At 55.3% G+C, this 15037-nt stretch overlaps 1 protein-coding gene across 1 annotated transcript; it reads left to right on the forward strand.

The window, feature by feature from the left end:
- Positions 1-1295: 1295 nt before the first annotated feature.
- egln2 (egl-9 family hypoxia-inducible factor 2) lies at positions 1296-14644 on the forward strand. Its single transcript, XM_080218276.1, has 4 exons — positions 1296-3470; positions 10753-10872; positions 11616-11752; positions 14378-14644. Exons 1-4 carry the CDS (start codon positions 1575-1577, stop codon positions 14628-14630), a joined length of 2406 nt encoding a protein of 801 aa, XP_080074402.1. The 5' UTR covers positions 1296-1574; the 3' UTR covers positions 14631-14644.
- The last annotated feature ends 393 nt before the right edge of the window (positions 14645-15037 follow it).

Here is a 15037-nt window from a genome sequence, read left to right on the forward strand (position 1 = left end):
ATGCTAAATTGCCCCTTAGTGTCCAAAGATGTGTAGGTTAGGTGGATTGGCCATGGTAAATTGCCACTTAGTATCCAAAAATGTGCAGGTTAGGTGGATTGGCCATGCTAAATTGCCACTTAGTGTCCAAAGATGTGTAGGTTAGGTGGATTGGCCATGCTAAATTGTCCCTTAGTGTCCAAAGATGTGCAGGTTGGGTGGATTCAACCCTAAGGGGCAATTTAGCGTAGACAATCCATCTAACCTGCATATGGATAGAAGTATACAATCTGCAGTATAAAAGGAGGCCATTTGGCCCATCAAGCCTGCATGACAACAATCACACCCAAGCTCTATCCTCATAACCCCATATATTTACCCTAGCTAGTCCCCCTGACACTAAGGGGCAATTTAGCACAGCCAATCAACCTAACCCGCACATCCTTGGAGTGTGGGAGGAAACTGGAGCACCTGGAGGAAACCCACACAGGCACGGGGAGAATGTGCAAACTCCGCACCGACAGTGACCTGAGGCTGGAATTGAACCCAGGTCCCTGGCACTGTGAGGCAGTAAAAAGTCTGACAACACCAGGTTTTAGTCCAACCTATTTATTTGATAATATTTGATAAATAGGTTGGACTAAAACCTGGTGTTGTCAGACTTTTTACTGTGTTTACGCCAGTCCAACGCCGGCATACCCACATCATGACTGTGAGGCAGCACAGTGTGCCACTATGCCACTCCTTTATGGACATCTTTGGCCTTCTTTCAAGAGCGATTGTATGATTCAAGACAATAGGGGATGCCTTTAAGAACAATGCTGTTGATCTCTGTGCTTTTAAAAGCAATATTGGTGGGCTCCGTGCCTTTAAGAGCAATGTTAGTGGGTTCTGTGCCTTTAAGAGGCAATGCTGGTGGGCTGTGTGTCTTTAAGAGGCAATACAGCCGGGCTGTGTGCCTTTAAGAGCAGTGCTAGCAAGCTCTGTGCCTTTAAGAGGCAATGCTGCTGGATTGTGTGTCTTTAAGAGCAATGCTGCTGGGCTGTATATCTTTAAGAGGCACTGCTGGTAGGGTTTTGCACCTTTAAGAACAGTGCTGGCGGGCTCTGTGCCTTTAAGAGGCACTGCTGGCAGGCTCTGTGTCTTTAAGAGCAGTGCTGGCGGGCTGTGTGCCTTTAAGAGCAGTGCTAGCGGGCTCTGTGCCTTCAAGGGGCGCTGTGTGTCTCACTGCCCCCCTCTGGCGGCCTGGCGCGGCGCTGCTCCAGTTTGAGCGGTGTGTTTACCGGGTCACGTGGGGCGGCTGTGCACGTGTCACTGACACTCGGGCTGATGGAGAAGGAGAGGTGGCGGCTTTGGGAGCGGGCTCAGCGACTCTTCCTGTGGCCAATGCAGCCCCGGAGGCGTGCACTGGCTTAAATGCAAGGCCGGGCAGGCGGCGGCCCTTTGCACTCGGCCGGGCGGCGAGCGGAGTGTGCGAGAGGCGAGAGGGAAGCGCTGGGGATGAGACGGTGCGGGCGGGCGGCTTTGCGGGGATGAGATTGCAGATTGCCCGCAATCTCCCGCAGAGACATGGCCCCGGCTCCTGAGGCCGGAGCATGGCGGAGCCGCGCCGCCAGCGGCTGAGGGCATACCCCGGCAGGAGCACTGCGGAGCCGGCCTCCAGCTGCCCCGCTGCCCCAAGCACAGCCGCGGCCGCTCTGCGGATGGGGCTGGAGGCTCTCCGCACTCGGCCAGCGGCTGCCCGCAGCCTCCCCTGCCGGCTCCTGCCGGGGGATAGCCTGGCCCCGGGGTCCGGGGGAGGGAATCCCCCTTCCCAGATAGATACAGTATCCCCCAGATCCCCAATGGTTACAGTATCCCCTGGATCCCAAATAGATACAGTATCCCAAATAGATACAGTATCTCCTGGATCCCAAATAGTTACAGGATCCCAAATGGTTACAGTACCCCCCAGATCCCAAATAGATACAGTATCCCAAATGGTTACAGTACCCCCCAGATCCCAAATAGATACAGTATCCCAAATGGTTACAGTAACCCCAGGATCCCAAATGATTACACTAACCCCCGGATCCCAAATAGATAGAGGATCCCCAATGGTTACGGTAACCCCCGGATCCCAAATGGTTACAGTAACCCCCGGATCCCAAATGGTTACGGTAACCCCCGGATCCCAAATGGTTACGGTAACCCCCAGATCCCAAATGATTGCGGTAACCCCCGGATCCCAAATGGTTACTGGATCCCCTGGATCTCAAATGGTTACAGTATCTCCCAGATCCCAAATGGTTGTGGTAACCCCCGGATCCCAGATGGTTACAGGATCCCCCAGATCCCAAATGATTACAGTATCCCCTGGATCCCAGATGGTTACAGTAGCCTCTAGATCTCAAATAGTTACTGGATCCCAAATGGTTACAGTAACCTCCGGATCCCAAATGGTTACAGTATCTCCCAGATCCCAAATGGTCACGGTAACCCCTGGATCCCAAATGGTTACAGTATCTCCCAGATCCCAAACAGATACAGTATCTCTGGGATCTGAAATGGTTACAGGATCCCAAATGGTTACACTAACCCCTGGGTCCCCAATAGATACCATATCCCCCAGATCCCAAATAGTTACAGGATCCCAAATGGTTACAGTATCTCCTGGATCCCAAATAGATACTTTATCTCGCGGATCCCAAGTGATTACAGTATCTCGCGGATCCCAAATGGTTACAGTATCCCCCGGATCCCAAATAGCTGCAGTTCCTCTTGGCACCATGCAGGTCACGGGTGCACGGAGCCACCCTCCCCACCGCCTGCCTGGGGATCTCCCGCTCACCCTCGACCCCATCCTCGGTCCCCTCTCCACCAGTCAGGAGGTTGCAGGCGGTAACTGCCAGAGGAGAGCCTTGGAGAGGCCATGGCCGGCCCCGTGCCCCTGGCAGGGAGGGGATGGCCCACAGGGCGACGGGGGAGACCCCCAGGCCTGCCCCAAGCGCAAGAGGCTAGAGAATGCGGATAGCCCTGGCGTCTTGATGAATGGGCACGGCGAGGGAGCCTGCCCTGCCAAGGATGCCAAGCGGAAGAAGGAGGAGGATGAGAACGTGGTGCCCGCGGGGTGCCTGGGCGCTACTGCAATGGGCAGGACAACGCAAGACATGCGGCTGAGACTGCAGACACAGGAGCTGGTCAACAACTACATCGTGCCCTGCATGAACTGCTACGGCATCTGCATCAAAGACAATTTTCTGGGCGAGGGGTTGGGCAACAGAGTTCTCCTGGAAGTGCTGAACCTCCATCAGAATGGCACCTTGATGGATGGCAAAGTGGTTAGCCCCCTTAGCATACCCACCAGCAGCATTCGTGGAGACAAGATTGCCTGGGTGGATGGCAAAGAGCAATCCTGTACCAACATTGGCCTCCTGATGGCCAGGATTGATGAACTGATCCTCTACAGCGCTGGAAGGCTGGGGAATTACATGATCAACGGCAGGACAAAGGTGAGGAATGGTGCCGGGAGGAGGGACTGGGAGAAGCTTTTGTTTGTATCCAGTTCATTTATTTTATTAGCATCATAACTCAGCTTACGTTAACACTGCAATGAAGTCACTGTGAAAATCCCCTAGTCGCCACACTCTGTTCGGATACACTGAGGGAGAATTTAGCGATGCCAACACACCCTAACCTGCACGTCTTTCGGAGGAAACCCACTATATCCGGCATATAGTGAAAATAATAAATCTAAATCCACTCATTCCAGGTTTATTGATTTATTATTGTCACATGTATTGTGATAGTGACAATATATAGTGACAATAGTGGCTATACGGACACAGCGTACTGTTCATAGAGTATATAGAGAAGAAGGAAAGGAGAGAGTGCAGAATGTAGTGTTACAGTCATAGCTCGGGTGTAGAGAAAGATCAACTTAATGCAAGGTAGGTTCATTCAAAAGTCTGACAGCAGTAGGGAAGAAGCTGTTCTCGAGTCGGTTGGTACATGACCTTAGACTTTTGTATCTTTTCCCCGATGGAAGAAAGTAGAAGCGAGAATGTCCGGGGTGCATGGGGTCCTTAATTATGTCGGCTGCTTTGCTGAGGTAACTGCAAGTGTTGACAGAGTCAACGGATAGGAGGCTGGTTTGCGTGATGGACTGGGCTACATTCGTGATCTTTCTTGCAGTCTTGGGCAGAGCAGGAGACGATGAAGGAGATTATAATTGGAGGTGTTCACAATCATGGGGGAAGAAATTGTATCCCCTGTTTCTTGTGTTCTTGTCCATGGATAGACCAACCAATGTCAACAATCCTCTTCAACATAAAGTTACACCCAAGGTGCTTCACAGGGTATCCAGTGATGTGATGAACCGCCTGAGGTTACAGAATCATTGAATTCCTACAGTGCAGGAGGAGGCCATTTGGCCCATCAAGCCTGCACCGACCACTATCCCACCCAGGCCCTATCCATGTAACCCTGTGAATTTACCCCAACAATCCCCATAACACTAGGGGGCAATTTAGCATGGCCAATCCCCCTAACCTGCATATTTTTGGAGTGTGAGGGGAAACTGGAGTACCCGGAAGTAACCCACACAGACATAGGGAGAACGTGCAGACTCTGCACAGACAGTGACCCGAGGTGGGGAATCGAACCCGGGTTCCTGGCGCCGTGAGGCAGCAGTGCCAACCACTGTGCCACCTGGGAAAGTCAAGATTAATTCTTTGATAAGTCTTGATAACAAATGATTAGACGTGGGAGGAGGTTTGTGTGGAGCATTCGGCTGTTGAGGAGCTGCGATATGTTCTGCATTGCTCGGACATGCCGTCAAACCGAGATCCCAGCTGTTTAGTTGAGTTCCATTGGCTTAAAGAGGAGCCCCTTTGTCCTGGCAAAAATCCCTCCCTTGGACATTCCTCCCCAAAAAGGCTGACAAGAGCTGGAACATAGAACAGTGCAGCCCTCCATGTTGTGTGGACATGACCCTAATTACCCTTCTGTCTGCCCTGGCTCCTTATATCTCTATTCCTCGCATATTCATGTGCTGATCTAAAAGCCCCTTCAATACCCCTATCGTATCTGCCTCCACCACCACCTCTTGGCAGTATGTTCCAGACACCTACTGCCCTCTGTGTTTAAAAATAACTTGCCCCTAATGCTCTAATTTGAATTTTCACCCTCTCTCCTTGGGCAGCACGGGGGCAGATTGGTTAGCACTGCTGCCTCACTGCGCCAGGGACCCGGGTTTGATTCCCAGCTTGGGTCACTGTCTGTGCGGAGTTTGCACGTTCTCCTCCGTGTCTGCGTGGGTTTCCTCCGAGTGCTCCAGTTTCCTCCCACAGTTCGAAAGACGTGCTGGTTAGGGTGTATTGGCTGTTCTAAATTCTCCCCCAGCATTACCCGAACAGGCGCCGGAGTGTGGCGACTAGGGGATTTTCACAGAAACTTCATTGCAGTGTGTTAAGTCTACTTGTGACACAAATAAACTTGAGCGCGTGCCTCCCAGTATTCAATGTTTCAGCTCTGTGGGGGGAAAATATTCTGATTGCCAACCCTATCTGCGCCTCTCATAGTTTTATAGACTTTCCCTCATCCACTCCAGAGAAAACAACTCTTATTTGTCCAGCCTCTCCTTATAGCTCAACAACTCCTAATCCAGGCAGCATCCTGATAAACCTTTTCTGCACGCACCACTCCCCCACAACCCCCCCCCCCCTCCCCACCCCTCAAAGCCTCCATATCCTTCCTTTGAGGCCTAACCAAAGTTTAATAAAGCTGCAACATGACGTCCATTTGTACTCAGTGCCCTGTCCAACAAAGGCAAGCAAACCTTCGTTAACGCTCTTGTCTACTTGTGTGGCCACTTTCATGGACAAATTGGCTGCTGGGGATCTCTTCGTTCACAAAATGGCTGCCCCCTCAGGCCTCCATATTGGCTGCCAAGCCTGAGAATTAGCCAAGAGGTGCCCGACAGACTTGATAAGAAGTGATAGCAAAGCAAGTCATTGTTTTGTTCGCGGCCTGTCCGTCGAGGAGTTTTTTTTTTGAAAGTCGGTAAGGGTGGGGCTAACTGCAAAAAAAAGAGGCTGACTCACAGCCACGGGGGAAAATGTAGGCTGCGCCTTGGCTGTTGTGCTCAGGCCGCTCTTTTCTAATCCTTAACCCTCCCCTGCCTGCGGGCTCCCACTTTCCTCAATGGATGTCTCTTTTTAACTTGGCGTTTAAAGTTTTATTTATTACATTAACAGTTATTACATTAACAATTATTACATTAACAGTGCAATGAAGTTACTGCGAAAATCCCCTATTTGCCACAGTCTACCCACCGCCTGTTCGAGTCAATGCACCCTGACCAGCACATCTTTCGGACTGTGGGAGGAAACCGGAACATCTGGACGAAACCCACACAGACACCGGGGGGGGGGGGGGGGGTAGAAACTCCACACAGACAGTGACCCAAGCCGGGAATCGAACCCGGGCCCCTGGCACTGTGAGGCAGCAGCGCTAACCACTGTGCTACTCCTGTGCTTTGTACCTTCTTTGACGTTTTTAGTTATTACTTTTCTATCCTGGGGGGAAGCGGAGCATGGGAAGGCTCCCAGTTACCACGGTAACTGCAGTGTGTGGGGTGGTGGTGATGGGGGGGGGGTTGGGGGTGTGGGGCAATTAATCTTTCGCAAGGTATTTTGTTTGGCTCTGACCTTTTGTGATGTCGAACCACTCGAACACGCACCGTGACGCTCTCTGGATAATTTGTTGGCATATTACCACTCTTGCCCTGATCAAATGACCCTTGTACGGAGAAGGAGAATACTCAGAGCCCTCGGTCCCTCGAATACCGAGATGGGATGTGGGGGGGGCAAGGGCACAAACTGATTAAAAGAAGTCAGGGGTTGAAGTCAGCTCAGGAGCTAATTGGTAATCTGGCACAGTCAACGGTTTGGGGTCATGATGGAACCATCGTAGGCTTTTAATGGAGAGCTGACCTCCTCTTTTGCTGCGGAGGGGAGTCAGCAAATGTTTACCAGGCTGATTCCTGGGACGGCAGGTCTGTCATATGAGGAGAGACTAAATCGATTAGGATTATATTCACTGGAGTTCAGAAGAGAGCGAATCTCATAGAAATTTATAAAAGTCTAAGAGGGTTAGACAGTGTAGATTCAGAAAGGATGTTCCTGATGGTGGTGGTGGTGGTGGTGGTTGGGGGGGAGTGGTGGGGGAGTCCAGAACCAGGGGTCATAGTTTGAGGATAAAGGGTAAAACCTTTTGGGACTGAGGTGAGGAGAAATTTCTTCACCCAGAGGGTGGTGAACGTGTGGAATTCACTCCCACAGAAAGTAGTCGAGGCCAAAACGTGGTGTGATTTCAGGAAGGAATTAGATACAGCTCTCGGGGCTAAAGGGATATGACGGGGGGAGGGGGAGAATCGGGATGTTGAACTTGATGATCAGCCATGATCAAAGTGAATGGTGGAGCAGGCTTGAAGGGCCAAATGGCCTACTCCTGCTTCTAGTTTCTGTGTCCTTTGCAAAAGGTCACCATATATTGACTTTACCGGCTCGCCTGTGGTGTCAAGCAGTACAAAGATCAAAAATGAGGAGGATGTTGTGCGGCTCTTGGGTGTGAGTTTAGTGGATGACAGAGCGCATATTTGCATAGTTTCCTTTATACAAAATAAAAGAAATAGGAGCAGGTGTAAACCGTTTGGCCCTTCGAGCCGACCTCACCATTCGATAAGACCATGGCTGATCGAATTCTGGCCTTAACTCCACTTTCCTGTCACGTCCCTCACCGCACCCCTGCGTCCCCGCGTCCCTCACCGCACCCTTGCGTCCCCGCGTCCCTCACCGCACCCCTGCGTCCCCGCGTCCCTCACCGCACCCCTGCGTCCCCGCGTCCCTCCCCGCACCCCTGCGTCCCCGCGTCCCTCCGCACCCCTCTCGTCCCGCGTCCCCTCCCCGCACCCCTTCGTCCCCGCGTCCCTCCCCGCACCCCTTCGTCCCCGCGTCCCTCCCCGCACCCCTTGTCCCGGTCCCGCGTCCCTCCCCGCACCCCTTCGTCCCCGCGTCCCTCCCCGCACCCCTTCGTCCCCGCGTCCCTCCCGCACCCCTTCGTCCCCGCGTCCCTCCCCGCACCCCTTCGTCCCCGCGTCCCTCCCCGCACCCCTTCGTCCCCGCGTCCCTCCCCGCACCCCTTCGTCCCCGCGTCCCTCCCCGCACCCCTTCGTCCCCGCGTCCCTCCCCCGCACCCCTTCGTCCCCGCGTCCCTCCCCGCACCCCTTCGTCCCCGCGTCCCTCCCCGCACCCCTTCGTCCCCGCGTCCCTCCCCGCACCCCTTCGTCCCCGCGTCCCTCCCCGCACCCCTTCGTCCCCGCGTCCCTCCCCGCACCCCTTCGTCCCCGCGTCCCTCCCCGCACCCTTCGTCCCGCGTCCCTCCCCGCACCCCTTCGTCCCCGCGTCCCTCCCCGCACCCCTTCGTCCCGCGTCCCTCCCCGCACCCCTTCGTCCCCGCGTCCCTCCCCGCACCCCTTCGTCCCCGCGTCCCTCCCCGCACCCCTTCGTCCCCGCGTCCCTCCCCGCACCCCTTCGTCCCCGGTCCCTCCCCGCACCCCTTCGTCCCCGCGTCCCTCCCCGCACCCCTTCGTCCCCGCGTCCCCTCCCCGCACCCCTTCGTCCCCGCGTCCCTCCCCGCACCCCTTCCTCCCCGCGTCCCTCCCCGCACCCCTTCGTCCCCGCGTCCCTCCCCGCACCCCTTCGTCCCCGCGTCCCTCCCCGCACCCCTTCGTCCCGCGTCCCTCCCCGCACCCCTTCGTCCCCGCGTCCCTCCCCCGCCACCCCTTGTCCCCGCGTCCCTCCCCGCACCCCTTCGTCCCCGCGTCCCTCCCCGCACCCCTTCGTCCCCGCGTCCCTCCCGCACCCCTTCGTCCCCGCGTCCCTCCCGCACCCCTTCGTCCCCGCGTCCCTCCCCGCACCCCTTCGTCCCCGCGTCCCTCCCCGCACCCCTTCGTCCCCGCGTCCCTCCCCGCACCCCTTCGTCCCCGCGTCCCTCCCCGCACCCCTTCGTCCCGCGTCCCTCCCCGCACCCCTTCGTCCCCGCGTCCCTCCCCGCACCCCTTCGTCCCCTGCGTCCTCCCCCACCCCTTCCGTCCCCGCGTCCTCCCCGCACCCCTTCGTCCCCGCGTCCCTCCCCGCACCCCTTCGTCCCCGCGTCCCTCCCCGCACCCCTTCGTCCCCGCGTCCCTCCCCGCACCCTTCGTCCCCGCGTCCCTCCCCGCACCTTCGTCCCCGCGTCCCTCCCCGCACCCTTGTCCCCGCGTCCCTCCCCGCACCCCTTCGTCCCCGCGTCCCTCCCCGCCACCCCTTCGTCCCCGCGTCCCTCCCCGCACCCCTTCGTCCCCGCGTCCCTCCCCGCACCCCTTCGTCCCCGCGTCCCTCCCCGCACCCCTTCGTCCCCGCGTCCCTCCCCGCACCCCTTCGTCCCCGCGTCCCTCCCCGCACCCCTTCGTCCCCGCGTCCCTCCCCGCACCCCTTCGTCCCCGCGTCCCTCCCCGCACCCCTGCGTCCCCGCGTCCCTCCCCGCACCCCTGCGTCCCCGCGTCCCTCCCCGCACCCCTGCGTCCCCGCGTCCCTCCCCGCACCCCTCGTCCCCCGCGTCCCTCACCGCACCCCTTCGTCCCCGCGTCCCTCACCGCACCCCTTCGTCCCCGCGTCCCTCACCGCACCCCTGCGTCCCCGCGTCCTCACCGCACCCCTGCGTCCCCGCGTCCCTCACCGCACCCCTGCGTCCCCGCGTCCCTCACCGCACCCCTGCGTCCCCGCGTCCCTCACCGCACCCCTGCGTCCCCGCGTCCCTCACCGCACCCCTGCGTCCCCGCGTCCCTCACCGCACCCCTTCGTCCCCGCGTCCCTCACCGCACCCCTTCGTCCCCGCGTCCCTCACCGCACCCCTGCGGCCCCGCGTCCCTCACCGCACCCCTGCGTCCCCGCGTCCCTCACCGCACCCCTTCGTCCCCGCGTCCCTCACCGCACCCCTTCGTCCGCGTCCCTCACCGCACCCCTTCGCCCCCGCTGCGTCCCCGCGTCCCTCACCGCACCCCTTCGTCCCCGCGTCCCTCACCGCACCCCTTCGTCCCCGCGTCCCTCACCGCACCCCTTCGCCCCCGCGTCCCTCACCGCACCCCTTCGTCCCCATATCCCCTGATGATCAAATATCTGTCTAACCCAGCCTTGAGTATATTCCACCGCCCAGCTCTCTGAGATTTCCAAAGACCGACCACACTCAGAGGAATAAAGTCATCCTCACCTCCATCTTAAATGGGAGACCTGTTTTAGCCCCGTCACCTAGTGTAAAGATCATTAACTGTACAGAGTCACTGTTTGTTCAGCAGGGTAAGGATCACTCACTGTGTAACCGTACAGAGTCACTGTTTATTCAGCAGGATAAGGATCACTCATTGTGTAACTGCACAGAGTCGCTGTTTATTCAGCAGGGTAAGGATCACTCACTGTGTAACTGTATACAGTCGCTGTTTATTCAGCAGGGTAAGGATCACTCATTGTGTAACTGCACAGAGTCGCTGTTTATTCAGCAGGGTAAGGATCACTCTGTAGCTGTACAGGAACACAGCTGAACTCCACAGTGTAAGAAAAATAAGATGGCGCTGTCTCCAGTGTGCGTGTACACGCTGTATGAGTGCAGACTCATGCAGACAGATTCCTCTGTTGGTTGTTTTACTGTGGGACGCTTCAGTCTTGTCACTAACCCACAACCTTTCTCTTTCCACAGGCGATGGTGGCATGCTACCCTGGGCATGGCACTGGGTACGTCCGACATATCGACAACCCAAATGGCGATGGGCGCTGTGTCACATGTATTTATTACCTGAACAGGGACTGGGATATAAACGTAAGTAGCATTGGATTCACTCTGTCCTTTCCGCATTGTTAATGTTCAAACTGTGTTGTATTACTGAGCGTAGTTTCCTTACAGTGCAGAAGGAGGCCATTCAGCCCATCAAGCCCACACCGACAACAATCCCAACCAGTCCCTATCTCTGTAAACTCATGTATTTACCCCACTAAACCCTCCAACCTACACATCCCGGGACACTAAGGGGCAACTTAGCATGGTAAGAAGTCTGACAACACCAGGTTTAAGTCCAGCTGATTTATTTGATAGTAAATTCACAAGTTTTTGAGGTTAAACTCTTTGTCAGGTGAATGGAGAGTTCTGGCCTCAGACAGAGCATATAAAGCACAGACAGTTTACAGATTACTGATTAGGTTGGACTTAAACCTGGTGTTGTCAGACTTCTTACTGTGTTTATCCCAGTCCGACGCCGGCATCTCCACGTCATGACAACTTAGCATGGCCAAGCCACCTAACATGCACGTTTGGACGGCACAGTAGCACAGTGGTTAGCACTGCTGCCTCTCGCTCCAGGAACCCGGGTTCGATTCCCGGCTTGGGTTCTCTGTCTGTGTGGAGTCTGCACATTCACCCCGTGTCTGCGTGGGTTTCCTCCGGGCGCCCCGGTTTCCTCCCACGTTCCTGGAGATTGATCTTCGATTCCTGCAGAGTGGGCAGCCCTAAGCGGGCTTTCCCCCCAGTATCACTTCCCTCACCCTCTTGCCCCTGTCTTCCCCCAGGTCCACGGTGGAATGTTGCAGATCTTTCCGGAAAATCGCTTGGAGGTTGCGAACATCGAACCTTTATTTGACAGATTATTAATTTTCTGGTCGGATCGGAGGAATCCCCACGAAGTGAAACCTGCCTTTGCAACCAGGTGAGGAGGGGGCAGCGAGGGTCCCAGTAATTATTCCGGGCAGCGAGGGTCCCAGTAATTATTCCAGACGGGGAATGTATCGGGAGAGAACATTCTGTCGCTGTATAACACTGGGGTACAGTACTGGTGGGGATATCGGGAGAGAACATTCTGTCGCTGTATAACACTGGGGTACAGTACTGGTGGGGACAGGTCTGTCACTGTATAACACTGGGGTACAGTACTGGTGGGGACGGGTCTGTCATTGTATAACACTGGGGTACAGTACTGGTGGGGATGGGTCTGTCACTGTATAACACTGGGGTACAGTACTGGTGGGGATGGGTCTGTCACTGTATAACACTGGGGTACAGTACTGGTGGGGACGGGTCTGTCACTGTATAACACTGGGGTACAGTACTGGTGGGGACGGGTCTGTCACTGTATAACACTGGGGTACAGTACTGGTGGGGACGGGTCTGTCATTGTATAACACTGGGGTACAGTACTGGTGGGGACGGGTCTGTCACTGTATAACACTGGGGTACAGTACTGGTGGGGACGGGTCTGTCACTGTATAACACTGGGGTACAGTACTGGTGGGGACAGGTCTGTCACTGTATAACACTGGGGTACAGTACTGGTGGGGACGGGTCTGTCATTGTATAACACTGGGGTACAGTACTGGTGGGGACGGGTCTGTCACTGTATAACACTGGGGTACAGTACTGGTGGGGACGGGTCTGTCACTGTATAACACTGGGGTACAGTACTGGTGGGGACGGGTCTGTCGCTGTATAACACTGGGGTACAGTACTGGTGGGGACGGGTCTGTCACTATAACACTGGGGTACAGTACTGGTGGGGACAGGTCTGTCACTGTATAACACTGGGGTACAGTACTGGTGGGGACGGGTCTGTCACTGTATAACACTGGGTACAGTACTGGTGGGGACGGGTCTGTCACTGTATAACACTGGGGTACAGTACTGGTGGGGACGGGTCTGTCACTGTATAACACTGGGGTACAGTACTGGTGGGGACGGGTCTGTCACTGTATAACACTGGGTACAGTACTGGTGGGGACGGGTCTGTCACTGTATAACACTGGGTACAGTACTGGTGGGGACGGCTCTGTCACTGTATAACACTGGGGTACAGTACTGGTGGGTGAAAGGTCCCATGTCCCTTTGAGAGTAGAGGATTCTCTCTGGTGTCCTTGCCTGAGATTAACGATGATCGTACTGCTGTTGGGATCTTTGTGCGCTTAAATCTGTTGCGTAACAACAGTGAATGCAGCTGAAAGGTAACTGATTGGTTCTGGGGCTCTTTGGGATGGTCCTCTTGTTGTGGTAAGGGTAAGTTTGAAATAGAAGGCGCTGAAACTGAGACTGTTCGCTTTCACATTGAACGGAGGTGGTGGGGGGGGTGGAAATGAGGCGAGTGCGGTGTTTGGAAGAGATGTTCAGGTTTACAGGAGTATTAATCACTGTGCTACACTGATTGTGAAGGGTTCCTCGCACGCTGCGGATCCGTTCCCCCTGCACTGTCGGCACGCCCTGCAACTGTGTTCCTGTTCTCATCCTGCTTTTAAGAGCAGGAAAGGTATTTTTTCCTGTGTCCCAGCGAGGCTGCAGGGAGGGGATGGAGACATCGCTCCCAGCTAAATATAATTTCCCAGTCACTCCCCTGTGGGAATCTGACAGATGGACGTTGCAGCTCCTGATAAAGGAACCATATACACACTCTTCGGAATTGTAGAGTCACAGCTGACTCTGTGACTACCCTGCCATCTTGGCACCAGGATCCTCCCCACCCTTCCCTCAGATTCCACCCGCCGCCCCCCACCCCCCCCCAGCCGACTAAACCTCGAGGCTTTCCGCCCACCTGCTAGACTTTGTAAACAGTCGGCCATTGTAAGGCTTTGTCTTACTTCCTGTGGGCCCCACCTCTTCAACCTGGAGGCTGGGGGATAAAATGGAACCAGACCCCCTCCTGGGAAGCAAGGCTGAGCAAATTGAAACCCTTTGCTCGACCCTCAGCAGTTCAGACGAATGAGAGGGGGTCGCGATCAAACCTACAGTATTCAGAAGGGGGCCAGAAGAATAGGTTGTTCTCGTAGAATCTCTAGAGTACAGAAGGAGGCCATTTGGCCCATCGGCTCTGTACCAACAACAGTGAAACCCAGGCTCTATCCACGTAACCCCATGTATTTATCCTGATAATCCCATTGATGAGGGCAATTTAACATGGCCAGCCTACCTAACTGACACGTGTTTGGACACGATGGACAATTTAGCATGGCCAATCCCACTAACCTGCACATCTTTGGACACTAAGGGGCAATTTAGCATGGCCAATCCACCTAAAAGGCATATCTTTGGAGTGTGGAAGGAAATCCAAGTAGACATGGGGAGAACGTGCAGACGCCACACAGATGGTCACCCAAGGCCAGAAATGGGGTTGGGGGGGAGGGGGTTTGGGCTTGTGTACGATGCTCTTTCAGAGAATTGGTGCAGACTCGATGGGCCGAATGGCCTCCCCCTATGCTGCAACAAATGCTGCAATGCGCCCAATGCTGTGTGGCTACGAGGTGTGAGATTTAATCATATGTCTGACCGACCGACTCATTCGCTCTCTCCTCAGGTACGCCATTACTGTCTGGTATTTTGACGGGAAGGAGAGAATAGAAGCCAAAGAGCGATTCAAGAGGGGTATGGACTTCTGTGCTGCCAGTCAGCCATTTTGCAGATTGGGCCTCCAGTTTATAGAACGCTTTAGAACATGGAACCCTACAGTGCAGAAACAGGCCCTTTGGCCCATCGAGTCTGCACCGACAACAATCCCACCCAGGCCCTACCCCCTATATCCACACACATTTACCCACGAATCCCTCTAACCTACACAACCCAGAACACTAAGGGGCAATTTTAGCATGGCCAATCAACCTAACCTGCACATCTTTGGACTGTGGGAGGAAACCGGAGCACCCGGAGGAAACCCACACAGACACAAGGAGAATGTGCAAACTCCACACAGACAGAGCTGGGAATCGAACCCATGTCTCTGGAGCTGTGAAGCAGCAGCGCTAACCACTGTGCTACCTTTGCCCCCGGTTACGTGGCGAATATTCAGGATCCTCAGCTTTTCAGCTCCCGTTGAGAAATTTGGATGTGGTGGGGAGGCGATGGCCCAGTGATATTATCACCAGATGATTTAATCCAGAGAAACAGCTAATGACCCCGAGTTCGAATCCCACCACGGGAATTTGAATTCAATTTTTTTAGAAAAATCTGTAATTAAGAA

This window comes from Carcharhinus amblyrhynchos, unplaced genomic scaffold, assembly GCF_965287045.1.
Source record: "Carcharhinus amblyrhynchos unplaced genomic scaffold, sCarAmb.v2.hapA scaffold_37, whole genome shotgun sequence".
NCBI classification, from domain to species: Eukaryota; Metazoa; Chordata; class Chondrichthyes; order Carcharhiniformes; family Carcharhinidae; genus Carcharhinus; species Carcharhinus amblyrhynchos.

Excerpts from the sequence above, each read along its gene's own strand:
- egln2 (XM_080218276.1), top strand. The coding sequence starts at position 1,575 with ATGGCGGAGCCGCGCCGCCAGCGGCTGAGGGCATACCCCGGCAGGAGC. Across the intron at positions 3,471-10,752 it reads TGATCAACGGCAGGACAAAG|GCGATGGTGGCATGCTACCC; the intron begins GTGAGGAATGGT and ends CTCTTTCCACAG. Across the intron at positions 10,873-11,615 it reads ACAGGGACTGGGATATAAAC|GTCCACGGTGGAATGTTGCA; the intron begins GTAAGTAGCATT and ends GTCTTCCCCCAG.